The sequence below is a fragment of the Acomys russatus genome, chromosome 6 (assembly GCF_903995435.1).
Source record: "Acomys russatus chromosome 6, mAcoRus1.1, whole genome shotgun sequence".
Lineage (NCBI taxonomy): Eukaryota > Metazoa > Chordata > Mammalia > Rodentia > Muridae > Acomys > Acomys russatus.
This window is the reverse complement of record NC_067142.1, coordinates 50,957,759-50,984,676: the sequence shown is the minus strand read 5'-3', so window position 1 is coordinate 50,984,676 and position 26,918 is coordinate 50,957,759. Positions and strand designations below refer to the sequence as shown.

The 26,918-nt window shown below is 44.7% G+C and overlaps 1 protein-coding gene across 10 annotated transcripts in view; it reads left to right on the top strand.

Moving 5' to 3' along the window:
* The window catches only part of Cacna1e (calcium voltage-gated channel subunit alpha1 E), a 455,810-nt gene that overhangs the window by 413,308 nt on the left and 15,584 nt on the right, over positions 1-26,918 (top strand). For 7 of the 10 annotated variants that reach the window (XM_051147601.1, XM_051147606.1, XM_051147600.1 and 4 more), the window contains 10 exons: positions 1,303-1,467; positions 1,985-2,095; positions 6,267-6,350; positions 7,059-7,184; positions 10,245-10,310; positions 13,884-13,975; positions 14,526-14,691; positions 19,519-19,646; positions 24,537-24,633; positions 26,584-26,689. In XM_051147601.1, the coding sequence (XP_051003558.1) occupies positions 1,303-1,467; positions 1,985-2,095; positions 6,267-6,350; positions 7,059-7,184; positions 10,245-10,310; positions 13,884-13,975; positions 14,526-14,691; positions 19,519-19,646; positions 24,537-24,633; positions 26,584-26,689 (1,141 nt within the window). Of the gene's footprint in view, positions 1-1,302; positions 1,468-1,984; positions 2,096-6,266; positions 6,351-7,058; positions 7,185-10,244; positions 10,311-13,883; positions 13,976-14,525; positions 14,692-19,518; positions 19,647-22,618; positions 22,716-24,536; positions 24,634-26,583; positions 26,690-26,918 lie in introns of all 10 variants that reach the window. The other 3 variants (XM_051147607.1, XM_051147603.1, XM_051147599.1) reach the window with 1 other exon arrangement.

Here is a 26,918-nt window from a genome sequence, read left to right as displayed (position 1 = left end):
ACCCACTGCCAAGCCAGATGACCTGAGTTCAGTCTCCAGGGCCCATGTGAGCACCAACTCCCACAAGCTGTCCATTGATCCTTACATTTGCATTATAGTGAACTTGTGCATGGGCGTCTGTGTGTTTGCACGCCTTTTTAAAAAAGATGGACATAGATGCACACACACATATATATATATATATATATATATATATATATATATATATATATATACACACACATATATACGTGTGTGTGTGTGTGTGTGTGTGTGTGTGTGTGTGTGTGTGTGTCCTGAGAGCTTGCTGGCCAATCAGCTTAACCTTATTGGTAGTCATCCTGGTTCAAGGCAATAACACAATAGAAGAAGATGCCTCATGTCCGTCTCTGACCACACCTGTGTGCACAGGCCTGCACACCTGAACACTCACATCCACATATATCACACTCAGACAAGACACAAACATATACACAAAGAAAAGACAAGTGTGCAACCTCTCCCCTTTTATGTGATAGTCTAGCAGGAAACACAGACATCTGCTTACCTCACTGGCTGGCATGGCATCAGTGTTTCTAATGGCAGAGAATATGTCTTCTTATGTGCTTCTCTGGGACATGCATAGGTTTGGAACATTGTAAAATTTAATAGTTGCCTTTGTTTAACAAAGGGAGCTGAACTAGAAATGGTTATAGGTTACAAAAGGAAGGCATAAGCAGATGCTCTAATATAAAAATCCAAATGTTTACAAATCTTAAAACTTTTTGAATGATATATGACAAGTAGAAAATTCCATACCATGAAACCTTGTTTCATGCACAAAATTAATAAAATATTATTTAAATTACCCTTAGGCTATGTGGATGAGGCACATATGAAATATTGATGAATTTTGTGCTTAGCCAAGCATCCTGTCTTCAAAATATCTCATTATGCTTATGTAAATATTAAAAACTCAGAAACAAATCTGATGTCACAAATCACTCTGGTCCCACATATTTCGGATAAGGATTCTTAAGCAGTAGATTTATAGCTGTAACTATGAGCACCAGGAGACACTTCTCAGCCATGTGTGGTACAAGAGGACTTGTTGTAATAACCAGTGCTTTCCCCCCATGTGACATGATGCATCTGGGTGCATATATACCTGTAAGAGACATAATTTGGTTCAGATGGTCACTGTTGCTGCTTTATGACTGTGTATCTTACCCCTATGATGGTCTTCTTTCCTAGTTATCTTTAACAGAGCCCACACAAGATTTAGGGGAGGGGAGGCAGGATTTGGACTGTTGGACTGATTCTAATAACCTTGACTTTCTGCAGCGGGCATGCATTGACTTTGCCATCAGTGCCAAACCTCTCACCCGCTACATGCCACAAAACAGGCACACCTTCCAGTACCGCGTGTGGCACTTTGTGGTCTCTCCATCCTTTGAGTACACCATCATGGCCATGATCGCCTTGAACACTGTCGTGCTGATGATGAAGGTGAGAAGAAATTGTGTGTGTGCAGTGACTGGGAAATCACCCCACCTTACGTGCCTGCCACATTTGCCTGCTCTTACAGCATGGAGCCTCTTTGATCTTACCTAATTCAACAGCCCAGTCCCTGGATTTGGGGCTTTGGGTGGGGCCACTGGACAAAATGCAGAGTGATAGAGTAGCAATTGAGGGCTTCCAGGGACAAAAAAAGTCAATAGGGTCCACCTTTATCAAGGTGGACAGTGTCCTTTAGACATCATGGAAACTGAAGGAGTTAATGGGAGCCTGATCGCATTTAATGCAAAATGCTTCTGTCATGGCTTTAGTCCGAACATGAAGGTGGTTTTGCTATTAAGCTGTCCCAGGTGGGACATTGGTATATATTTTACTACATAATATATATTCACCGAACTGTTCCACCAGGGCAGGTTGAGAGATGGCCAGGCCTGGTGCATGCCACCATATACACATATGCCTTAAGGCCTTGACTCTACTCTTTGTTTTTCCTTCTCTTTCCTGGCAGTACTATTCTGCTCCTTGCACCTATGAACTCGCCCTGAAATACCTGAACATCGCTTTCACCATGGTGTTTTCCCTGGAGTGTGTCCTAAAGGTCATCGCTTTTGGCTTCCTGGTATGTCTGCTCTAACGTCCAGCTTCTCTTCCTTTGGGGTACACAGAGGTCACTGCTGGTCAAGAATCGTTTGCCCACTTGCCCACCTAATAGTGATTTCAGTTTACTTAGGAAACAGGCTGCCAGGTGAGTTGAGTGGTAGAAAAGGCAAAGGAAGCCATCTCCTCACTCCACACCCATCTGTCTAGCTGCCCTGGTCCTACAGAATTACGTCAGCAGCAGGGCAGCCAACATTAGATTTTACTAGAACTGCAATTGACACACAAAGAAAACAAAAATTAGATTAAGAAGTCTTGAGTGATGGTTTCCTGGTCATGTGTATATGAACTTTATGATTTGAATGGGAAAATATCTTTCATAGCCTCAAACATAGCAAATAATAGATTTTAACTGATTACTCTTCGGCTCACTAAGTAGCAGGAAGAGTAATGTCTGCCAATGGAAACAAATGTTTATTACTGACATTTACAATGTCCAGTCACTTTTAGGTGCTGGGAGTACATTCTGGAACTGGATTTGAGAGAGATTTCAATGAATTATTCTAGCCTGAGCTCTCTTTTTACTTCTCCTCAACTAGGAATTATAATTGTTTGGCAAACTTTTGTGTCTGTCCTCAAGACGGTTAACCAAACGTGGTCTTTGCATCAATGTCCTATAAACAAATCGGCCCCTCTCTCCTCCTGCTCGCCTCGGGGTGTGCTGTGAGTTCAGTGGGGTGCAGATAAGTCCACTTGACAGCTGCTTCACACTTATTTAGGGTGTGTTCTTCCCTTTCAAGTGTGAGTGTGTACCCCTTTCCTAGCAAGAAGGGGAGAGTTTGCTGTAGGCCAAAATGAGTGCTCATGAGTGCTCCGGGTAGCAGCTGTAACAGGGCCGCTGGGCTGGGCTGGGTAATTGTCAGTGTTGGCTATGGAGGTTGTTTTCAGGCTCCTGGTTCTTTAAACAACCATTCATTTGATTATTTGGGGTGGAAGAGTTGAAAGGAACCCATTGCAATGGCTGCATTATGCAATTCCTGACTCCCTTCTGAGTGTTTTGAGACTTGAGGAAACAGAAAGGTAAAAAAAAAACTTCTACCAAACAAAGATGCCTTTATAAAACAGTCTAGCCCTGGTAGAGTGAAGTGAAAGCGAAGGGAAGCCAGCACCACCACAGGGAAAGCGTCTCTATGAGTCTTGGTGTTGACATCGTCTGTGACTTAAGCCCCAATTACGTGTCTAATTATGGTGAGTGCTGAATACGTACTTACAGGCTTAACTAGAGGATTCGGCCTTGAGCTCTGCCTCCTTCCCACCCTCACTCCTGCATTTCATTCAAGGCCAGTCGAGTCATTCACACCCGAAAAGGCACTGTTACATTGATTTGGCACCTAAACCTTCAGAATACCCCAACATGTACTTAATGTTCGGACAGATCTTCTCATTAACTCTGAAACAGACATAGGAGATATTGCTGCTGTCATTGTTGTAACCATTTTAAATGAGAAAATTGAAGCTCATAAAATGTGTAAAGATTACACAGTAAAATGTAGATTTATAAAATGGGTGGGAATAAAATGGAAATAAAAGGGGAAAGAGCCAACATATACTGTGCTGCCCAGTAAATAGCCATCCAATGCGCTGTACATTTAGTCTCTCCATGTCACAACTGTGTGAGATGGGTGTATTTATTTCCTCCTTTAGAGATGAATTATAACTCAGAAAGGATTAATACTTGGCTCAGAGTTAGTGAAAGACAGATCCAGGAGTTGGATTCTGGTCTACCCGGCCTCTGGGTTCACAATATTCCACTAGTTTAGTCAGTAGCTAGGACATATTCCAAAATCCCTGGTGATGCCTCGAACTGAGGGTGATCTGATATCTGATGGGATGAATTCTGAGAAGCACATTGATCTTAGTTTCTTTTCCTATTGATGAGATAGAATACACTCTGACCAAAGCAACTTCAGAGAGAAATAGTTTATTCCGGTTCACAGTCAAGAGTACAGGCCATCCTGTTCAGACAGTCAAAGTGGCAGGACCTTGAAGCAATTGGTTATATTACAGTCACAGTCAGGAAGAAGACAGAGATGGATACATGTCACTGTTCAGGTCACTTCCTTTTTTTATACAGTAGCGTGATCGCAGCCAGAGTGGGTCTTTCCACTCAATAACACAATCAGGATAATCCCTCACGAGCATGCTCAGAGGCCCATCTCCCAGGTCATTCTAGGTCACATTGTTGACCTGCTAATTCTGTCAAGTTAACACTCACATTGTTAACCAGTTAATTCTGTCAAGTTAACACTCACATTGTTAACCAGTTAATTCTGTCAAGTTAACACTCACATTGTTAACCACACCCCTGCTAGGTGAGCTTGTCTTTTTTTGACTATCACAATATGGGCTTACTGACTGCTGCAGCGCCATCAGCAGGCAGTATAATATTATGAGTCCACCACTGTATATTTGGGGTATCATTAGCAGAGACATTATCATGAGGCCTTTGACTCCATTGCATTTTGTCCTATTAAGTTGAGAATTTTCACTTAAAGCACTTCACAGCTTCTCTCTAGCATTCTATAGTTTTTCATTTAATATTCTGGATTGTAAGTAATTAAAATCATGGAAAGTGACACTACAGATAAAATGTGCTGCATGATGCTGGGTGTGCCGCTCTATGTCGTAAGACATCCTCAGTTGGAACAACTCACGCCTTCTAATCCCCTAAAGCCTAGATCTATGAACTAAGATTTAGGAAATTTACCTTGGTATGGGGAATAGGGTAGCCTTGAAAATGAGGACTTTTGGGACCCACACTTGGCTCCCTCACTGGAAGGTGAACTTGTTTACAAAGTCATCTGCGTCTGCTTTTCTTTGTACTGCAGTGTACATAATGGCCCTGGAACCAGAGATTCCCTAAACCTTAGCTAAGGATAACAATAGCTGTCTTACAGCCTTAAGCATAACCTTGAGCATAACCTCTGTGCATAATCCTCTCTCTGTGGCATAGCTTCCCTGTGGTGGCCAAGCCCCCTCTCTATTACATGGGGCGTTTGGTACTACCTAGTCTTCAGACCCACAAGAGGAACGAATGAGCTTAAAGAATATCAAGAAACAGATGATAAAGACTAAGTGATGGTAATTGTGAGGGCATCAGGTACCCTGTTGTGGTACCTGATGCCCAGGGGCAAGTCAAGTGGACATTTTGGAGGTGTCCATGCCCTGTTTTAAAGGATGTAGCCCAAGGTCTGTGCTATCTGAGAAAGGATGAACACATCATGTATTCTGAAGCAAGTGGAGTTATTTGGCTCTTGGACTTTCTGGGTCTTTTGTTTAATTTTTTTTAAAAAGATTTATTTATTTATTATTTATATAGTATTCTACCTGCATGTTTGCCTCCATGCCAGATGAGGATATAGGATCTCATTATAGATGGTTGTGAGCCACCATGTGATTGATCGGAATTGAACTCAGGACCTTTGGAAGAACAGACAGTGCTATTAATTTCTGAACCATCTCTCCAGTCTTTTATATCTCTTCCATATTGTATTTAATTTCTATGTTTTATGACTATTTCCTTGGATGGAGATATATATATATATATATATTAATTACACCTCCTCACAAAGTGTACTAGAGCAGAAAAATGGGAGAAGTTTGATTCTATTCATCCTACTGTCAATCAGGTATTCCGAAAACACCATGGAGATGTGGGGTCTGTCTGCAACATTTAGTCCCATACAGCCTCTTGAAGAAATAAAAATAATGTAGAAGTTAAAGTTACACAATGCTAAGGTTTAATGGCAGTGTACTTATCCCAATTCCCTGAGGTATATACATTATAAAGGTAAAGCTTTTTATTTGTTGACCAAACTCAGTAGCATGGTTGAAAAGTAAATGTTTGCTAATTTAAAAAAAAAAATCATTCTTACGGGATTTTTAGTGACAGTTTCAAAAACATGGTCTTCAGATAGTTGTGGTACTGTTTTAAAAATGAGGATTTCCCAAATTAGTAAAGGAGAAACAGAATTTCGGGTTAGAAACAGGAAACTGAGCCCAAAGTTAGAATGAACTTATGCATGAATTGACAAGTTTTAATTCCAAGTGACAAAGTTATGTAATAAAAGATGTCTTTCCTTTCTTCTCTTTCTCCTTCTTCTAATGCTCCTGTGACTGAATGCACTGGGCAGAACTATTTTCGAGATACCTGGAACATCTTTGACTTCATCACGGTGATTGGCAGCATCACAGAAATTATCCTGACAGACAGCAAGGTGAATGGTTCACAGGATCCTTGTGTCTAAGCTGGACCCTGGAGTAGTATCCAAAGAAATCCTCTCCACATACAGTCCATCTATAACCCACCCAACCAAACATGCCCACTTTGTGCTGGGAGTCCACTTCCTCCTTCCTGAGCATTAACCAAAGAATGTAAACTTTAGGGTGGTGGTAGTTCTCACGGAAGGCTTAGTTACATCTGCATGACTCAAATAGACATCTAACGGAGTAGGTGGCATATTGGTGTTAGAAGAAAGCTAGTATTTGCTGTTTGGCTAAATTCTCCAAAGAGAAGCTTAGTGTCTTTGCCCTCAAAGTAGTTAGGCCTGTAGTGTTTCTCTAAACTGGTTCATCCTAAAGAATTCATGGAGAGCTTTGCTGTAATTATTGAATACCAGCCCTGCTCTTTTGACATCTTGGTCCAGAGTTTAGAGCATTTAGTAGAAACTGGGGAAGCCAGTTTTTCTCCCCTGTGTGCTGGGGTACTCCTCGAGTCCCTCTACCTAGAAATAGAGAGGCGTGGCTGGGAGGCTTAGAGAGAGGCTCCCAGGGTGCCCTTCAACTGGAGTTGGGTTAACGACAAAAGACAGCGGCTGCCGTCTATTTTGTGATCTGAATAAGGAACAAATGTGAAAATACCAGTGCTTAGATCTTTCTAAATGAGCATATTGTCACTAATTACATGTTTCCTTTTGGTCCACCAGCTGGTGAACACCAGTGGCTTCAATATGAGCTTTCTGAAGCTCTTTCGAGCCGCACGCCTCATAAAGCTTCTGCGGCAGGGCTACACCATCCGCATCTTACTGTGGACCTTTGTGCAGTCCTTTAAGGTAAGAGGCTCCCTGCGGGTGGCACACCAGTGCCACACCACAGGGCAGCAGCATCCTCAGCCTGGTTCCTCCACCTCTAGGAAAGAGGAGTTTGTAAGCTTGAAGTTTATTAGAAGCATAAATACAATAGTTCTTAATTAGAGCACAACCTGTTTGGATAGCGATCAATTCATATATTCTACATTATAGGATCTCATTCTAAAAATTAATGTCTCTTTCACTCTGGACTTTGGCCTTTTCTGTCAGCACTGAGATAGTGCACTATCCTTCCGTATTCTGAGTCACCTTGAGCCATCTTGCCCGTGCACACAGTCAGCCTCCCATCATCACATGTCTTCAGTGTTCCCAGGGACTCGTCAGTGATTTTTATTTTGTGGTAAGGCTTTTCAGAGGACTTTTCAACTTGTGCTTCCTAAAAAATGATTTGTGTACAGACTACCATGTCTTCACCTGGGCATACTTTGAATGTATAGTACGCTAAATACACACACACACATGTGCTATAAAATCTAGACAATATGTTTCTTTTAAACATGCTCGTGGGACTATGCATACATCTAGGTAAATAACCGTGAGTTAAAAAGTCAGTGCCTTAAACCTGCTTCAATGGTAGGACTAGTAAAATGTCCAAGCATGCCTACATTTCTTTGAGCTCCAACAAATAGCATAAATTAAATGTCTTTTAGGCATCTAACAAATAGCATAATTAGATGTCTGAGGCCTGGGTTCATTTCTTACCTTGCAAACAAAGTTTTTCAATTGATGCATTAAAAAATAAATTGGATAAAATTAAGTGACTCAAAGATGAAAAACCATAAATTCACAAAATCATCTTCCTTTTAGACATTTATATATTTAACTAAGTTAAGTACAGCAAGACAGTAAAATCATTCTGTGTTATCACTTGGAAAGGGAATTTGTCCCATATATTTGTTAATTGATTTACGTCTTTATCGGAATCTTTGGAGTTTGGGATGAGACAACTGTGGTAAGGATGTTCAGGCTTTAAGGTCTAATAACCTTGGCTTTTCTATCCTATCAAGAGCCTTGTTTGTCAGGATTATTTCCACAGAGGCCTTCCCTCAGTGAACTCTAGTTTTCCAGGGTTAGACAACAGAGGAGTCACCAGTGAACTTGGATTTAGAATTTGAAAGACAAGTTGCTTTTAAAGCTGCTTTATTTTTTATTTTAAGAGGACTGCCCACCAAGCCTCAGTTGTTAGTGAGTCTACAAAATATGTGTCAGCCTGTCATGTTATCACATCACTGAGTCTCTGTGACACTATGCCCCACTGAAGCTAAAGAAAATGGTGTCAAAAACTGACAGCCAAATGGGCGGCCTATTCAGTGAGGTCTACAGAGCACAGGGAAGGCAGGTGAATCAGAAGCCTGGCGGTGCTGTATTACAGGGTGGTGGGTGTTTCCTCTTTAGGACAGTTCTGGGATTCAGTACAGAAGCAGATTGCCTAACAACACTTGGAAAAGGCCACGTATGCAAAAAGAAAGCAGAGAGATGTCCACTATGTACACTACACCATTGCCTTTACCTACCCTGAGCCAGCCCTGGGACACACCCAGTTCTATCTCTGACTCCTGTTCAGAACTTCGTTCTTTCTTTCTCTTATTTTGTGTTAGAATTTATTTTGTGACAAGAAAGGAAAACAGGGGCTAGGAGATGGCTCAAGGGTTAAAAGGGCATAATTCTCTCGCAAAGGACACAGGTTTCATTCCTAACAATCATATGAGGTAGCTCACAGCTACCTGGACTCCAGTTCCAGGCACTCCAGCATCCTCCAGCCTTTGGGGACACCTGCATACATATGGTGCATATACATTTATGCCGGCACAGACATATATACACAAATTAAAAAAAAAAAAAAAAAAGGGAGAACAGACGGACTCTGTAGTTTTCTCCCTAAGGCTTGGAATAGGAAGATGGTCTGCGCCTGGAGGCTTTGGATGGAGAAGACAGAGCAAGGCCAAGCCAAATGGGTAGAAGAGGGCAGCAGAGAACCCTGCCTTCTAATGCCAATCCTCCTGGAAATGCAGCTACTCCTTTCCTTAGAGCCAGGGACACTTTATGGCCTCCCCATCAGCTTTCACTTGCATCTAACCTTGCCCCCTATTCAAGTTGTAAATAGTCCCTCTTGGGTATCTCCATTAATTTTTTTAACCCTGTTGATAAGATCTGTCCTGCTCCAGCCATCTGAAAGTAGGACTCGTGGTGTGTACACTTATGACAAGATAGACACTCAAAGTAGCACAGGCTGCCTGAGAGCTTACTGAGTGGTAAAGAAGAGAGAATTTCATGCCAATAGTGGGATCACCACACAGGCATATTGGCCTATCCTGCTCCAAATCTCAACTGTCCTGTGTCGGCTCCTGCCCTGGAATAACAAGAGGGCACACCCTTGTCTTCTATTCTCATATAGAAATGCTATTGTCCCAATTTCTTTGTCCCGTGGCATCATTACCATTTCGTAATGGCTAACATTTTGCAGGTTTTGAGGGAATTTATGTGAGACACAATAAAATATTGAAAGGAGTAAGCACTGGAAATGGTATTTCATCAGAAGATAAAAGATACTGCTGCGAATAAATAACAGGGAAAGCCCAGTCATTTAACTTGGCCTCCAGATCCCCCACTATGAGTTATACATTAGGTGTGGAGTCAAAGGAAGAAATACAGAGACCTTGAAACCAAGACTAAGTACTTCTTTAATTTGGGTCGCAGTTGCTAGGATTATTAATCTTCTGCATGTCAAGAGAAATGTCTCAGAAGCTCAGAAAGTTTTGCTAACTCTCTTTGGAGGCAGGGGTCACATAGCTATCCAAAGACTTCGGTGTATTTAAAGAGAGAGAGAGAGAGAGAGAGAGAGAGAGAGAGAGAGAGAGAGAGAGAGAGAGAGAGAGAGAGAGAAACTACTCCAAGGAGAACAGCCCTAAGGAGCACAGTGGCTGTCCTGCTTGAAATAGCCTCAGGGCAAGCATTCTTGCCCTGCCAATGACTGCAGAAGCGGTGGGCTCCTTGATTAATTATTATCTCTTGCTTCCCTTGCAGGCTCTCCCCTATGTCTGCCTTCTGATTGCCATGCTTTTCTTCATCTATGCCATCATTGGGATGCAGGTGAGTGGGCATATCAGTGGCCTGGTGGGGCAGCCGCTGCCTAGACTGTCTCTGGCAAGGTTGAGGATGATTTGTAGGGTGCCACTTGACAAAGGAGCCTCTCTGAGGTCTTGTTACATTGTAACCTTGGGGATTTCCCAAGAGCAGCGTTCCTTAGGTATTGGGTGGTTTGCTCTGGGGGCTTCATCTGAGGTTTTCTGATCATGCTGCTGACTGAGGAGTGGCTTGGGCTTCACTAGCTACTATAGAGTTAAAACAAAACAGGTCACCACTGTTTTCAGAGAGAGGGATCCCTCATTGCAACTAAAGTAAGGCTTAGTTGTTTCTCAGGATCTCTGTTGTTTGTGCTTGACCTAAAGGAACACTAGGTGGATGTCCCTCCTTTAAGTGCTAACACCCAATGCATCTGTGTTAAGCTGTAATTGTCTGAGATTTATGCATTAAGACCTGTCATTGCCCATCCTAGGGATTCCCCAAGAGCTACATTCCAACCGATTCTTGTTGTACAGGGCCATGCAACTTGCTGGATAATCCCTCGGGCTACTCACCTTCTCTCCATTTTCAGAACTTGACAGCAGATCAGGTTTCCCATCTTGGATGTTTGTGCAGCTAGCTAGAGGTTCTCTGAGCCCCAAGAAGCCAGGTGTTCCTTCTAAAGACAAGAATCATTTGTGGTAGACGACGTGCTTCTACAAACAATGAACGTGCACCCCTTAACTTAGCTGATGGGGTCCATAGGCCTTCTATTTGTCTAAAAGGCTTCCTTTTTGCCTTAAAGACTGCATGACTAACCCCTCCAAGTACCTCAGCTGACAGTCTCCTGAGGCCTGACAGCCTGGCTGTCCCCTCAGCTCTCTGTTACCTGAAGCCACTGCCTCAGTTTCTAAGCTTCCTGATTAGCAGCATTGCCTAGATTCTTTCTGACAGTCCCTCTTCTTTTTGCTCCTCTCTGCTACCTTCTTGTTTTCACTCTAACTCTATGACCAGGGAGTATTGTTCTCCAAAACCACAGTATAGAGTCCAGCTTCAAAATATGTAAGGTCTGTTTGAGAGGCTGTGGCTTTCCCTCTCAGAGGATCTTTCAGTAGACAGATTTTTTAAAAAGGATGTCTTAGTATTGGAAACAAAAATGCCTCAGAATTTTAATGCCCTTTTGGTAACTTCAAACTGGGTCAGTCATTGATTGGCCATTCCCTCAAATTCTGCACCATCTTTACCACCTGCACATTTTGTAGGCAGGAGAAATTGTGGGTCAAAGGTTTCATGGCTGGGTTGGTGTCCCAATCCCTCCATTGGAAGCATTTTCTGGTTATAGGAGATAGGCTATTCCTAGCCATAGCCCCCATTGCTAGGAGTCTTAGCTGGGGTCACCCTCATAGATTCCCAAGAGTGTCCATTGTCCTAGGTTTATGGGCCATCCCAGAGATGCTTCCCCACCCCCACCCCTGTTGATTCCAGTTTATCTTCCAGTACTCTATCCTCCATCCTCTCCCAACTTGATTCCTTCCTTTCTCCTCCCCACCCCTCCCCAACCCAGTCCCCTCCATCCATCCACCCCCAGTGTCTATGTATGGGAAGATTGTTAGACCTGGTACTGTTGACCTCAGGTCTGCAGCTGTCCAGCTGTTTGAACTTGGTTAAGTTACTGAATTCCTCCGGGCTTTAATTCCTTTAGTCAGAGTAGAGGAACGGGTTAAACACAAGAAGAGTGTTCTAGTCCTTCAATTCCAAGTGAAAATGGATGCAAGCCAGTCTTCTCCTGCAACTTTCCCAAGTGACCTTCCTTTTTCTTCCTTTGGTGTTAAGAGATTTAGGTGGTAATGGGCCAAGAAGACAGTTTTAAGAAATGTACAAAGAAAGTTTAAGATCCACCACCTCCATAATAAATATCCATTTGAGGTTTGAGTGTTGTCTTCGTGTAACTGTTATAGCTACTTTGAATATTTTCTAACATACTGTGCACAAAATCACAGTGCACTCCTCAAGTACTCCATGGACTGTTTGAGGAAAGCCATAACCAGGACAATTAATGATGCTTTCATAAGAGTCACAGGGTGAAAAATCCCTGTAAAGTATGCAGATGTGATAGACTGGGTACAGATTATAGATTCCTAGCTAAGGAAATGAAAAGGGAAGGAAATTTAAACTGGTTGAGGGTAAACAACAGTCTCCACAATACTCTCCTCATGGAGTATCGAGGATGAAGGAGACTCAGTTGCCTCTGTGGGGTTTTTCAAGTCGTGTGTCTCTTGACGAGCTCTCCTCTCTCTTATCTGCTCCTTCTATTCTTTTCCCTGCTGCCTGGCTTGCCACCTCCGTTCTCCATGAAGACAAGTAGTATTTGGGTTTTGAAAAAAAAAAAAAAAAACAGCACCGAGAACAAATTCCCAAAGCAGGTGTCAGTGGGAGTTAACTTGAGCAAAATAGCTGGGGGCAGAGATTGTTCCTCAATTGTACATTCTCCAAACTGTTAGGGGAAAACGTGCCCCGTTTAGCATACATTGAACAAGCTGAAGCGTGCTGAATGTGGGCTGTAAATAGTCTTGGATGGCTAGAAAAGTGACCCCGGAAGTAGTCAGTTCTGCCGGCACTGACATGGATGGATCAGCCTGATCCTTGAAGTACAGGTGGAAGAGGAGAGCGCACCCTCCTCACTCAAGCATCTTGGAGTTAGTACCAGAGTTTATCACCGTGTGTGGTTACATATTGTTGAGGTCAGTAACCAAAGTGCAGCAGCACAGTAGCAAAGCTCCATCTCTGTAGCCAGGACTACCTGCTTTCTTTCTCTCTTAACTCACTCCTTCCTTTCTTTCTGGTGCAATGGACTAATACTTAGGGTCTCATATATATAATTAGGGCTATATCTCCAGCCCTTCTTTTTCATGTATCAAATTATCCTTCATTCATCTTTCTACCTAGACTTAGTTTGCACCTAAGTGACCTGTTTTGGTAAAATTTGTGTCAATCAGATAATATATAGATGTGTATGTGTGTATGCGTGTGTGTGTGTGTGTGTGTGTGTGTTCTTTTCCATTGTCTTTTGAGACTTGGATCTCTAAATTAAAACATGCCTGAGGAACATACGGTTGTGTCTCTCAGATTTGATTTGCTTCCATATTGAAGGACAGCTTCTCCCCAAACCATAAATGACATCTTTGACAAATACAGACATTCCCTACATGATTATCAGAAATGGGAAAAGAGGAGTGCCCCTTTCTATGTCCTCTTGCTGTAGAACAATGTCTTTGGTAGATCGAATGTATGCTGTGAGACTAGAAAGCATCTTCAATTTAGGCATAGGAGCAGCTTTGTATATGCAGAATGACTTTGAAAGATGTGCATTCTAGGTACAGCTTTACCATTCTAGCATCAGTCCCCTCTGCTGTACTGGAGCAGTGGGGCAGGTACTTAGTCTCCATATCAGGCCAAGAATGTGGTGTCAGCCAGCTCTCTCACTCTGAGTTTTCTATATCAGAGACCTACCCTGCCTGTGTATCTAACGGCCACAATGCTGGACATGTGGCAGTGTTTCAACTCTGCTCATTGGTTTCTGTTATCTTCCCCCACCCTAAGGTATTTGGAAACATAAAGTTAGACGAGGAGAGTCACATCAACCGGCACAACAACTTCCGGAGTTTCTTCGGGTCCCTCATGCTGCTGTTCAGGTACCTGGATGAGCAACTGTTCAATCAGAAGACCTCATGGTCTTTGTGGGGAGAAACACTGTGGGGAGAATGTTGCCTGGACCCTTGGTCTCTTAATTCTGCTCTTAATTCTGCTCTGCTGTTCTTATTAGGCTATACAGTGAAGGGAGGGAGACCATGCCTTATTGGACTTCTCCATGATTTACAAAGTTTCACCAATATCTTTGACTCAGTAGTTAACCTGTACATTTCCACTTGCCCTCTAGGATTCTGGGATGGGAACAGGTTAAGACATGAAACCTTGAATGGTTGCATTTATACGGCTCTTGGGGTCCTACCACTATCTCTCTACTCTCAGATTAGACCCTCAACCGATGGAGAAGTAGTGGGTAGGGAAAAACAAGAAGAAAAGAAGCCTCACTGGCATTCCTCTTCTCCATATGGAGAGCACTAACATGGTCCCACTGGGTTAAGAAGGAAGCCCGTGGGTCCTATGTGTGAATGGGGAAGCATCCCCAGACAGGATGAGACATGAAGACTGCTTCTAACCAAGATGGATTTTTGTGCCCAGGAGTGCCACAGGGGAGGCCTGGCAGGAGATTATGCTGTCGTGTCTCGGAGAGAAGGGCTGTGAGCCGGACACCACCGCACCCTCAGGGCAGAATGAGAGTGAGCGCTGTGGCACTGACCTGGCCTACGTTTACTTTGTCTCCTTCATCTTCTTCTGTTCCTTCCTGGTGAGCAACAGATTGCCCTTGTCTGAGGTGTGCCTGACACTCCTGGTAAATCGAGGATTCCTGTAGTGTCTGCGCAGGCTTACCTCTGTCTCTCTTCTCGCCCTTCTTCCTGCTCCCTCACATACGCACTCGCACTCCATGCTATAGAAGAAGTAGACCGTTGCCACTGGGGGCCAAGGTGCTCCTCAGAAATCTTGGAGGGGAGTGACTCCTGTTGGTTGAGGTCTTTACCTGCTTCAAGGAGAGAATCCTTTGTGAGCAAGAATGAAGCCTCGAATGGCAAACAGAGCACAGAGCTTCATGTCAACGCTGGGGCTAGCAGGGTAACCCCTGTCTTCTTCATGCCTCATGTAGTTTATTTAATAGATAGGAATTGCACTTATTAGTGTGATTATGTTTTTGGTTGTTTATGAAAAAGGTACCTCGAAAAAAGAGGCATATCGGGTTAATAAGAAGCAACTAATGATCACATACGGTGTAATTGATGCGATTCTCTCCTGACGGTGGTGCCGTCGAATTGGATGGCAGCTGGCAAGCTTCGTGGTGTGAAAACACGATTGCTTTGGGTGTTAGTGACTATTGAGTAGTCTATGTAGAGCATCCCCACTTCCGGGAGTGGTGAGAGGCCTGAAATGCCCTCGTAGTGCCTTATTTTGGAGAAAGCATCCAGAACTGTCTTCCCTGCACGACATCAGCAGTGATATGTGGAATCAATACATAAGGTGCCACCAGGTCAATAAAAAGGTCACTGTGGTCTTTCTGGCCTCCCTAATGTCCCTCAGTTCAACTTCACTGCAAATGCCACTGGCTGTACAAAACAATCTAAACTAAAATAATGCTTCTAAAGAGTGGTCATTTCCACGGCCGTGCATTGAAAAGTAACTCAGCTGTCTTGTGCCCAGACGTTTCTCTCTTTAAAAAGGAACGAAACATCTGGCAATTCAGCTTTCTAGTGACAGCAAGGAGCTTGCAGATATACTGTTAGGCCTGATACATAAGTTAACAGAAGGAGTAAGGAGACTTAGGGAGGCCTCTCTTTTGGCTATGGCTGTGTTGCCATATAGCCTTGGCTAAGACACTTCCCATCCTATGGCCTCTTTGAAATGTATAAACATGTCTTGAATGGGCCGGGGAGATAGCTTAGTAGGTAATGGCACTTGCTGTGCAAGTGTGAGAGCTTAGTAGGTAATGGCACTTGCTGTGCAAGTGTGAGAATCTAAGTTTGGATTCCCAGCACCCGTGTGAAAAGCTGGGCGTGGCCACACATGGACCTATAACTGCAGTGCTCTGTGGGGAGGAGATAGGGTATCACTGGGGCTTGCTGGCCACTAGCCTGCCTCCAGCTTCAGTGAGAAATGTTGTCTCAAAGGAATAAGACAAAGGGCGACAGAGCAAGGCATTCTGTATCCTGGGCCAGCCTCCATGTGTATACAATGCATGTACTCACACAAACACATGTGCACTTATGACGTATGCCATACACACATGCACACACACCCCTCACACTTGACATAAGCAGTATACGCACAGTAAAAGAATATGTGCATCTTGACATTCTTCTCTTCTGTGGGTGGGAAGCATTATCCAATGAAAAAGAGACACAGAACTAACTGTTTACAAATCTGAAAATGTATAATGGAACCAACTGAAAGGGACTTGCATTTAAGCATTCACATCTTCAACCCATTTTTTTTTCAAGTGGCTACTAATGCTTGGCCCTGAGCTAGGCACTGGAATAGAGCTGTCAGCAAGACATAGTCTCTTTGTGGTCTCCAGTAAGTAAGAAACCAACATAAGGGGATCAACACTCATCAACAAGAACAAACTGGAATAGAATCAGGGCCACATAGATTCTCCATTTTATCTTATATACTTTAAATGTTTGATGATAAATATTTAAAAGAAACCTGAGATAAAACTGGAAAATTAATTGGAGGCTGTAATGGTACTTTTAGAATTTTGAGATGGAGGTTGCTACATAATTCACATTAATGTTATTTTTAATGAGGCTATATTCAGTGTGAGATGATCTGCCTTCAAGTCTCAGCCCTGTATAAGACTGACTTCTTGACCTTGGGCAAGTCTCACACTCATCCAAAATCAACCACTCAGCAGAGATTTCTGGTGTCCTTTGATGTGCTGGGTGCTAAGAATGCAGTTGAGAATCAGAAGCATTTGTTTTCTCAAAGAGCTGATGGTAATTAAAACTTCCTCACAAAGGGTTAGAGTGGGCATGAAAGCAAACAGCAGGTATTAACACACACACAGCATACTGGGAGATGCTGCACAAACATGGTGGTGTTAATAGGTTTTATTAACATTAACAATAAGTCCCTTGAAAGGTGTGCACAGACTCACAGAAAACACTTAGAATCCAGCCAGTGGCTGAATAAATCCAGTGTGGCCAAATCCCAGTAACAGAGAGGCCTATGTTGGGTTCAGCTGCATGAAACAGCATTTCTCAAGCAGAGGCAGCTTAAGGAGGAGGGATGCTGCTTTCCCTGCCATGGTCCTGAAAGTCTGTAGGATGCTGCCATGCTTGTCATGATGGCCTGACACTGGCTCATTCCTGTATTATCTAAGCAATGTCCTTCACCCTAATGTTAAGAGGAGACAGAATAACCTCCAAGCATCCATTTGTATCATAGGCAGAAGTAGAGAGCTATTAGAATACACCCAGCCCCCTTCCACATCACAAAGACTGTTGGAATTGTGTCCTTCCTATAGACTTTCTCTGTATCCTACACATTCTGCCTGCTCATCTGGCAAGCCATGGACCAGCCATTTAACCTAGGAATCCACAACAGAGATTTCTATTTTCTCAGTCCCACGACCAGTTGTCCTATCAGGCAAGAATCTTGAACTTTAAGTGCAAGAAAACCCAGCTAGATGTAGCCTAAACAAAATGGGATTTTATGGGCCTCTATCACTGAGGTGTCCTGGGTCAAGGCAGGCTTAAGCAAACCCTGATATGAGAGGCTCAGATGACATCACCAGAACACATTTTTATTTTCCTTTTTCAACTTTCTCTATTCATGAATCTTTTCCCTCCATGTGAGCTTCTTTCTCAAATACCCACATCTGGTGCCTATCAGACAGCTGTAGTCTCAATGCCAGACATCACAGAGTAACTGAGATGACTGTGTCTTTTGCCCGATGCCCTTTCGTTGGCTTTTGTTGAATCCTCACTCATTATGAGCTAAGGAAACATAATATTCAATCACTGGGTGAAGCTTAGGTCAGAGGATGGTGCCCTCACTGGACGACAGTAGCAGGGTCAGGCAAGGGCAACTGCAATACAATTAGTGGCACCCCAGAAACACAACAGAACTGATAACTAGCCAATTCCTGTCCTTGTTACTGTCCTTGCGAATGGTTTGGCCCAGGGGCACACCATTCTCACCCTGGTCTCCCACCTACTTTCTACACCATCCCCAAGGTTACTCTCAAAGACTTTTGGCTTCCCTCCTATTTAACCACCATTAGTAGTCCCTCTTGCCTACAGAATAGTCTAGACTACAGATCAGCAGAAGCCATAGTCCATGGGCCAATCTGATTTGCCACCTGGTTTTGTACGGTCTCTGAACTAACTATGAATTTTACATTCTTAAATGAGGGGGAGAAAAAAAAATAAAAGAGGAACAATATTTTCATGGCATGTGGAAATTATATGAAATTCAAATTCCAGAATCTGTAAACAAAGCTTCCTTGGAACCCAGCCATGCTTGTTGGTATTTCTAATGTCTGTGGCTAGCTTGGGTAGTGAAATACCAGAGCTGAATAGCTCAAACAGGCAGAATAGCCCACAGAGCATACAAGAATGTCTGGCTAGTTGCTGGTTTTGGTTTAGGCTGTAACATAGTGACACAGTGCTCCTGTGGTCTGGTACTTGGCCCTGGCTAGTCTACTCCCCTTACAGCCTCCTAGAATGCCCCTGTTCCTTCATATCTCTGTGCACACTCATGCAGTCTCTTTTGCCTAAGGCACTTCCCTCTGTGCTTACATAGACAGGTAAATAGGACCCACTCCATTGTGCTTCTGTTCAAGAACCAAACTACTTCTGTTTTGTTTTGTTTTGTTTTACTTCTATCTGTTTCGTAGCTACCAGAAATTGCCTTTCGTGTACTTTTCTGTCTCTGCTGTCACTTGCATGTGCTGTTTTCATGGCTGTGATGATTTGCAACCTTTTCCTGCTTCAAATATATCACCAGCTTTTCTAAACACAGGATAAATCTTGAAGAGCAGTCATATAACAAGGTCTAGTGAAGGCCCGCTGTGCTTTAAGCACCAGGCTAGGTATGAGAATCTTTCTCTGGGCTAGCACGTCCTTGTCTCATATCCCAGCATCTCAGACAATGAGTTTGGCACTTACATAGTAAAGACTGGCTAAGCAAGCACAGACAAGAACAGGCCCATGGACAGCTACCCACAGTAAGCATGTTCCTCAGCTCGGAGGCTCTCTCAGTCCCTTTTTGTGAAGCAGAGCAAAGGTTGGAAGCTAGAGAGGGAATGCTGTTATCTGGCCTTGGCGTTGTCCAGCCTTTAAGAATGTTGAGACCACCCTTCCCTCTGCGGCCACAAGAATAACCAAGTAAATCAAACAGGTAATGACTGTGGATAAAGTACTCTGCAAATGAGAGCTATAATGAACTCACGGTGCCCGCACACTGTCACGCGCGGTGTGAGCAATGAAAAGGAGCTGCATTTGGCAAGCTCTCTTGAGCTTCATCCAGGAAGTTAGGCCTCCCTCACTTTGCCTTGAAGCCTGTCAGTCTGTTTCCTGAGCTCCGCCTTGGGTCTCTCCTAACTCTTCTCCTTGCCCTGCAGATGCTCAACCTGTTCGTGGCTGTCATCATGGACAACTTTGAGTACCTGACTCGAGATTCCTCCATCCTGGGGCCTCACCACTTGGATGAGTTTGTCCGAGTCTGGGCAGAATACGACAGAGCGGCATGGTGCGTAGGCCTCTTGGCCACCCAGACTCAAGGGCTTCTAGATCGGAGTCACTCAAATACTTGCCTTTTCTAAAAGAGAAGGAAACAACTCTTGGTTGTAGCTCACGGAAGAGGCACTGGTATCGTATCGAACCATTCACCAAAGTCTTCTATTCCTGGGCTTCCCATATCCCCTTCTGTGGTGGGCTGTACCCCTCTTTGCCAATCTCATTATACCCTAGATTGACTACACAACCAGGGCATATTCCAACACTCTCTTTTTCTTGCTATGAGTCACCAGGAGCTGAGATAGACTTTGGAGGCCAATGGGCTATTATCTGGTCACTGTGATTAATGGCATTAGTGTTTTGCCTTCTCATCCTTTTCAGCAGATACAGTTGAACAAAACTCTGGTATATTTCAGATAGCCGAGTAAGTGTTCCTTCCAACCAACACCCACTATACTTGTGGGGTTTTTATCACCATGGAACTGAGTTAAATGGTGGGAGCTGACCTCTTTGCTGCCTTTCACTGTCCAGTATGTCTGATGTAATATGACACATCGACTTTAGAGTAGGGGTCAGCAGATTACCACCTGCCCGTTAAGTTTGGCTCACTGCTTTTACAGACAAGGTTGTATAGAGGTACGGGTGCAGCCATTAACTATGGCTGTTCCTGCACTATAGCGAAAAACTGAATGAGTGATTGTGACAAAGATGGCATGACCCTCTAGCTCAAAATATTTACTATTAAATTATTGTCAAAAATGTCACTTAAAAAAAAAAGTCTTCTGACCCCCTTCTTCAGAACAAAGGCAGTGTTTTAGCCCTTGCTGTTGAGGATAGGAAGACATTATGAATGGAAAACTTGGCTGGCCCAGGCTAACTTAGCTTCTGGGTCTTCACTCACCACTCTACCCATTCTGTCCCCCCCACCCCCCGAAGATACTCTAGGAACCCCTTCAGAGGAGTGGACCACCTTGCTTCCACCTGACACTGCCTTTATAATGTACACCTCTTCCCCAAACCTGAGCTGTGAAGCTGCTAAACCTGGGTTAACTGTTTTCGGGGTGGATGGCTGAATCCAAGTTCCTTTCCCTTCTGTCCTAAGGAGCTAGGGTGCAGAGTTCTGTATATCCCTTCCTGTTACAGTGGTCAAGCAACACATTGTCCTTGCTGGTCTCAATTTCCAATGAAGGGTTCTAGTATGCAACCAGCAGAGTCTTGCAGAACAAGACACTGAGGCTGATGCTGGCCCTGAGTCATATCAGCTCTCCCGCTTTGGACAAGCCATGTAACCATCTGTCAAGTGGTGGTAATGGTACCCATGAAGCCTGGTGTATGCATACTACTCTTAAAATCACAAAAATGGTATGTGAGTACAACTCAGAAGTAAGAAGAGTTGCCTTCTGGAAAGTATTTATGGCCTTGATGTTGGATGCCGAGTCACTCACCTCCCTGAAGAGAAACTATCTGCTACCAAAGGATGGATGCATTGCACATCTCGCCTCGCTCAGGCATCTTCAGCTCTCAGGGTCAGAGAGAGCTTCCTTTGGTTTCACTTCATCTGTGGATCCAAATGCCAAGTGCATTAAAGATGCTCCTCCTTTCATTGCAGTTTGCTAGGAAGAAGTTCCAATGGGACAATCATAAGACTCAGTCACGTGAGCTGAGCAGAAAGATGAAAGGGAACCCCTTCTGTCACTTTGAATGGCTAGAGAAGTACTGCTTGTTCTGGTTACAATGTAGTTGGCGTCTTCAATGGAATAAGGCTGTCAAGAAGAAACCAACAAAAGTACAATGAATCAGCGAGTCAGGGTCTTCATAAGAAGAACTGAAAATGGGTTGTAGGGGTCACTTGTAAGCCCTTTACTTACTACACTTAAGACATAGACACATGGTTGCCTTCTATCACTTCAAAGGGTGAGAGACAGGGACACGCTGATGAGCAACTGTCTGGAAGAAAACAAGATAAGTCAGCACCAAGTCAGGAAAAGGCTAGAAAGAGTGACGCTGGAGAAAACACTAGCTTTGATATGGCTTCCCAAAAGGATGCTCAAATGGAGATAATGTGCTCATCACTTCTATGGGAACCCCTGTCATGGTCCAGTATTCATCCAGACCTTCAGGTCCTACTATAGCTTCCTTGTTCTGGGCCCTGATAGAGAAGATGAGAATAAATCCTGTGTCAATTTTGCCCTTTTCCATGAGAAGCCAGACGTCTCTGGAAGGCTTCTGGAAGAAAAGGTTATTAAAAGAGAAAAAAAAGAAGAAAAGAAAAGTCACAGCATTCCTGGAATTTGGCAGGATCAAATCTAGATCATGAGTGGTGGGAACAGGGCTGTAAGAGACTATTTCTGAGGTGCCCTCCCAGATTGCCGTTTGGACATGGATGCCGGCAGGCACCTGTGGAGTGGAGCAGTTTACCCAAGCTGAACTCAGGATAATCTGTCACAAAGAGATCTAAAGCCTTTTCAAATTCTCTCATGCAAACTCTGTTTCTTGCTAATTAGCCTAGTGGGAAATTTGTCTCTCACAGTCCACAGAAAGATGCTGACTCCCTACTGCCCTTGACAGGTGGTGCTGAGTAACAGGTTACAGTCAGTATGAGTGTGAAAACAAAGAGTTCTGTAGTCCGCACGCATGTTGGCAAGCTGACGTCTGCTCTGAACAGTGGTCAGAGACACACAGGCTGCCTTTTTGCTCTTAGAAGCCTAGCTGGAGCCAGGGCTACTCAGGCCACATAGGTATTTCTGGGTATTTTAGGCATTAGGTAGTTCCTTTTGATATTAGATGGACTCTGATTTTCTGAGAAAACTGGGATAGTAGTTCAGCAAGTCAGTAGTTCCCTGGTGCCCAGTGTTCTGGAAGGATTCTGTCAGATACCCACAAACTGCTCTTACTTCTTTTGGGCAGTCCCTACAAGGAGAAGCCATCATTTCTTCCCCACCCTTCTCTGAGTATCTTATTAACCCACCTGTGCTTTCTTTACAGCGGCAGGATCCCGTATAAGGATATGTACAAATTAGTGCGGGTGATCTCGCCTCCTCTGGGCCTGGGAGAGAACTGCCCCTACAGGGTGGCTTGCAAGGTTTGCCTCCCAGTCCCTCAGCCATTCCGTGCAGTGGGATGCAGCATCTAACCCTCTCTGCCTTCCGCTCCACCACCACTGCACCACATGAGGGAACCTTCATGATGCTTTCCCTTGAGTTTAAAGAGACCCAACCCCTCCCAGAACCAGCAGCTGCGATGTAGGAAGGAGGGCACATTTTTCATTTTTTAATGGTGAAGGCAGAAGAGAGTTAAAGACTTAATACCAAGGCCACTGTAGTCTCTCAGTTGTTACACACACACACACACACACACACACACACGAGTGTGCTCACACATGTACATCCTCCAGTTTACCTTAGCACGCACATTCTACACCCTTCCCCAGAATCCTTTAATCAAGCAAAGAGTTCTGGTTTCCCTTCCCTGGACCTTCATTTTCATTAAGCCACCTGAGTCCAAGTGTAAGTCTAGTCATCCCTACTCCTGCCATCCCTCACAGATCCTACTGCGTTTTATAGTGTCAGCAACAGAAGATGTAGGACAGAGAGGAAAAGGACAAGTGACAGTGGTCTAAAAAGCATGGATTTGGGAGTTTATTAGAGAATTTTCACAGCACAGAGTCTAAAATGACTTCAGCAGACACTGTGAAGGACCTTGAACAGATCATTTAATGCCGTAGGTTCCTGCCAAACATACTTGGACAGGGTCTGCTGTAATTGTCAGGTCGCTACTTCTTAGTTAGAGCCACAGGTTCAGAGATAGAAACATAAGTTCAAACTCGGCCATCCCCTAGATGCTCAGTGTCCTAGCCACTCTACCAAGCCCAGGACCATTAGATAAGGAGCCTGCTTCAGGTGCTATGGGGAGGAAAGCAAAACCCTGCTCGGGCAGAAGAAGAAGATACAGGCTCAGGAAGGATGTCTACCTAGGTGATGGATGGAGCGGACTTGGGATGCTGACCCTGATTCTGAACTTGGGAGGCCCAACAGCTGCCTCTGCTGAGACTCTTTAAACTCCACCCTAGTGAAACCTGCAGCCGCATGTGGGAGAGCTGGGGAGGGTAGCATGGCATGCAAGATGCTCTTCCTCCTCCTGGTTTTGTTTCTTCCGTCCCCAGCATGCCTTCAACCTGGTGCATGCTGGGGAATAAAGAGCACTCTTGTTCACGGAGCCAGGTGGAAGCAACGGGCCAACTTTCTGACCAGCAGCCTCAGCCCACCACTTTCAACGCAAGCCGCCACCTCCTGCTGCACACACACCATGGGGGTGGGGGGGATACACGACGTTCTGCCTGTGGGTTCAGGGCAGAGGACAGGCCTGACTTCCAGGCCAGCATCCCAGCCCCCATAGGGGCCAGAAATTCCCACCCACGGCTGGAGCACCGTCTATCCGGTTTATACCGCTCACGCACAGCCCTGGGAATTGAAGACATGCTTGTGTTGCCTTGGGGGTAGATGCCGTGAACTACAAAGCCAGTGCAGCACTAACCAAGGAGGAGAAAGGGAGCCAGCCCCCTTCCCCCAACTGACAGCACCTTCTGACAGTGTCAGAGGGACCAGAGGTTGTGACTAGTGTTCCCGGGTCTGTGTGGGGCGTGATATAAATCTGCACCAGGACAGAGTCACTTGTATGATTTGCCTTGATTAACAGGTTTCCTGTTCTTTTCCTGTTTGTCCCATTTTGTTTTGTTTCTCTTCTGTTTCCTGTATTACTTTGTTTTGGCTCTCTGGGAATGCTGTTCCTCTCTCCTACCTGTCTGCATCCTTCCCTCCACCACTTTTCCCCTTTCCCCCGCCACCCCTCCTGCCCTGCCCATCTCCTACCCTTACTCACCCCCCCCAACCCACCCCATGAGCAGTGGTCGCATCCATTACACTGAGATGTATGAAATGCTGACTCTCATGTCACCACCGCTAGGCCTCGGCAAGAGATGTCCCTCCAAAGTGGCCTATAAGGTAGACAACTCCTTCCTTTGTTCTGGGCTAGAGACAAACAGGAAATGGGATTCAGCTGTGGGGAGGACAGATTATGGGGAGGAAGCTGGGCTGGGGCATGGAGATGGAGTCAGGAAGGTTCGTGAAGGTGGATAAAGGAGACAAGAGAGGTTCTAGGGATGTTCACCGTGGACCTCTTATTGTGTCACTGTGTTTCTACACGTGTGTGGCTTCTCGTGAGTGAGCTACTAGAAAGGTGTGGCTAAGTGGTGTGTTTCCTTTTAAAGGAGGCAGAGTGGTGGCCAGGGGAATAGTTGGATGGGTAAGAACAAAGCCTACAACAAAAGAACTGAGAAGGAAATGGCTTCGCTCATATATTTAGGGCAATAATGGAGTAATCCCTAAGGATTGTTCCAGAAGAAATTTTTAGAAGGAAAACTAGTAACAAATTTCTTTCCCCTATGATGTAGGAAGGAACAATAGCATAGTTTCCTTTTAGCAACAAACATAAAAGAGGGACATACCTTCAATTTCATGACTGACGGAATACAGCTCCCTCCTCCCTCCCCCGCCCCCATTGGCCAGCTACCCAGTGCCTTGGAAGAGAGCAACAATGGACACACAATGTGTTTAGTGTTAGCTTTGCCTTCTGAGCATGACTAAGTGGTGGGTAGATTCCTCATGGTCACAGAGCGGCATCGTCCACTGGTCATTAGGATGCTCATAGCTTTGGGGCCAGGAGCTTTCCTCATACTGGTAACTCCCTTGTAGCGTATAGAGTGGCCCAGAACTCCGGAGCTTTTTCATTCACCTAAGCACAATGCCACCAGTCCCATAGAAGTTGGAAAGACAGGACTCAGAAACAAACAACCTTTACACTCTAACACATGCAGTCTGTGGAGCTGCTTTAGGCAAGATGATCCAATTGAGCCTTAGAGAGCATGACTAGTGAAGAGCATGCTCCAATCACTACGAACCACTACCACCAGGATGGGGCTTCTGCCAGACACCCTTCTGCTGCCCCATCCAAACTGTATTGCTCCAGAGCACCTCACTGGCATGTAATCCTCAGGAACCCTCCTTCACCCCAGTGCATGGCTCCTTGTACACAGCAGGTGTGATGCTAACTTTTTTGATATCCACAAAGCATCACACAGAAGGCAAAGAATTAGACTTCCTAGGGCAAGACTTCACAGAGGAGCTGGGATGGGAGCGAGGGGTTCACGGAATTCTAAAAGCAAGATACTCTCTGGAAAGTGGATTTGGCCATTTCAGCTGGATATCCCTTCCTCTGGGTGAGGGGAACAGGGCCTGCCCACTCTGCTCCTGCCTGTAACCCCTTCTCTGACTCTGTCTTCCGTGCTGTCCTCATCCTCCTTCCCCTAGAGCCTGTTTGCACTCTCCCCCTGCCCCTCCCGCTCCTCCTCATCCCTTGGATAAGTTGGACTTTCTGCATGTTCAATCATGTGCTGGCAAGTTCCATCTTTTAAAGACTCAAAAAGAGGGGCACCAGGATACGTCTTTCAAGTGAGACGAACAAAGCCAATTCTCTCCCCATCTTTCCATTGAGATTGGGGGTGGGGGAGGATGTTTGCCGGGCAAGTAGAAATGGAGAGCACCTCGAAGCAGGGAGTGGAGCCACCTCTCAGAGCTGACTCCATTCTTTGAACCAATTTTGTCGTCACTTCCCATTCCTATGGGATATATTCCTAGCATCCCCCCCGTGGGAAGGAGTTCTGCAAAATGATTAGGGCATTTGACATCATTCCCTAGATAAGATAAAATAGTAGCAAATGAGCTTTGAGTGGGATGTAGGGAGATCCCAGACTGGGATGGGATGGGGAATCCTTGCCCTTCTTTTTGTCTGTGCACTCAACCTCTGCACTTTCCTACCCCTTTTACTTTTAAACCAAGGTGTCTTTCAATATATTTGTCTTTTTGCCTGCTCTTTCTCTTTTCTCTTTCACACAGAGGTTGGTGCTGATGAATATGCCAGTGGCTGAGGACATGACGGTCCACTTCACCTCCACACTTATGGCTCTGATCAGGACAGCTCTGGACATCAAAATTGCCAAAGGTCAGATTAGTAGGGGAAGGAAGGAGGGTAGCGCCCTGTGTTATAAGCTATGCAGGCTGCTATAGGATGGAGCCTTCTGAACCACTGTCTAGCCAGCCACACATGAAGTAATGCAGTGGCCTGCTTTTACGTCCAACTCGGTACCTTTAAGGCGTGCCATTTCTCTGGTAAAATAAATGACTTGGTGTTGCATGTCTGACATGTCCCAGCATCCAAGTAATATTTGTTG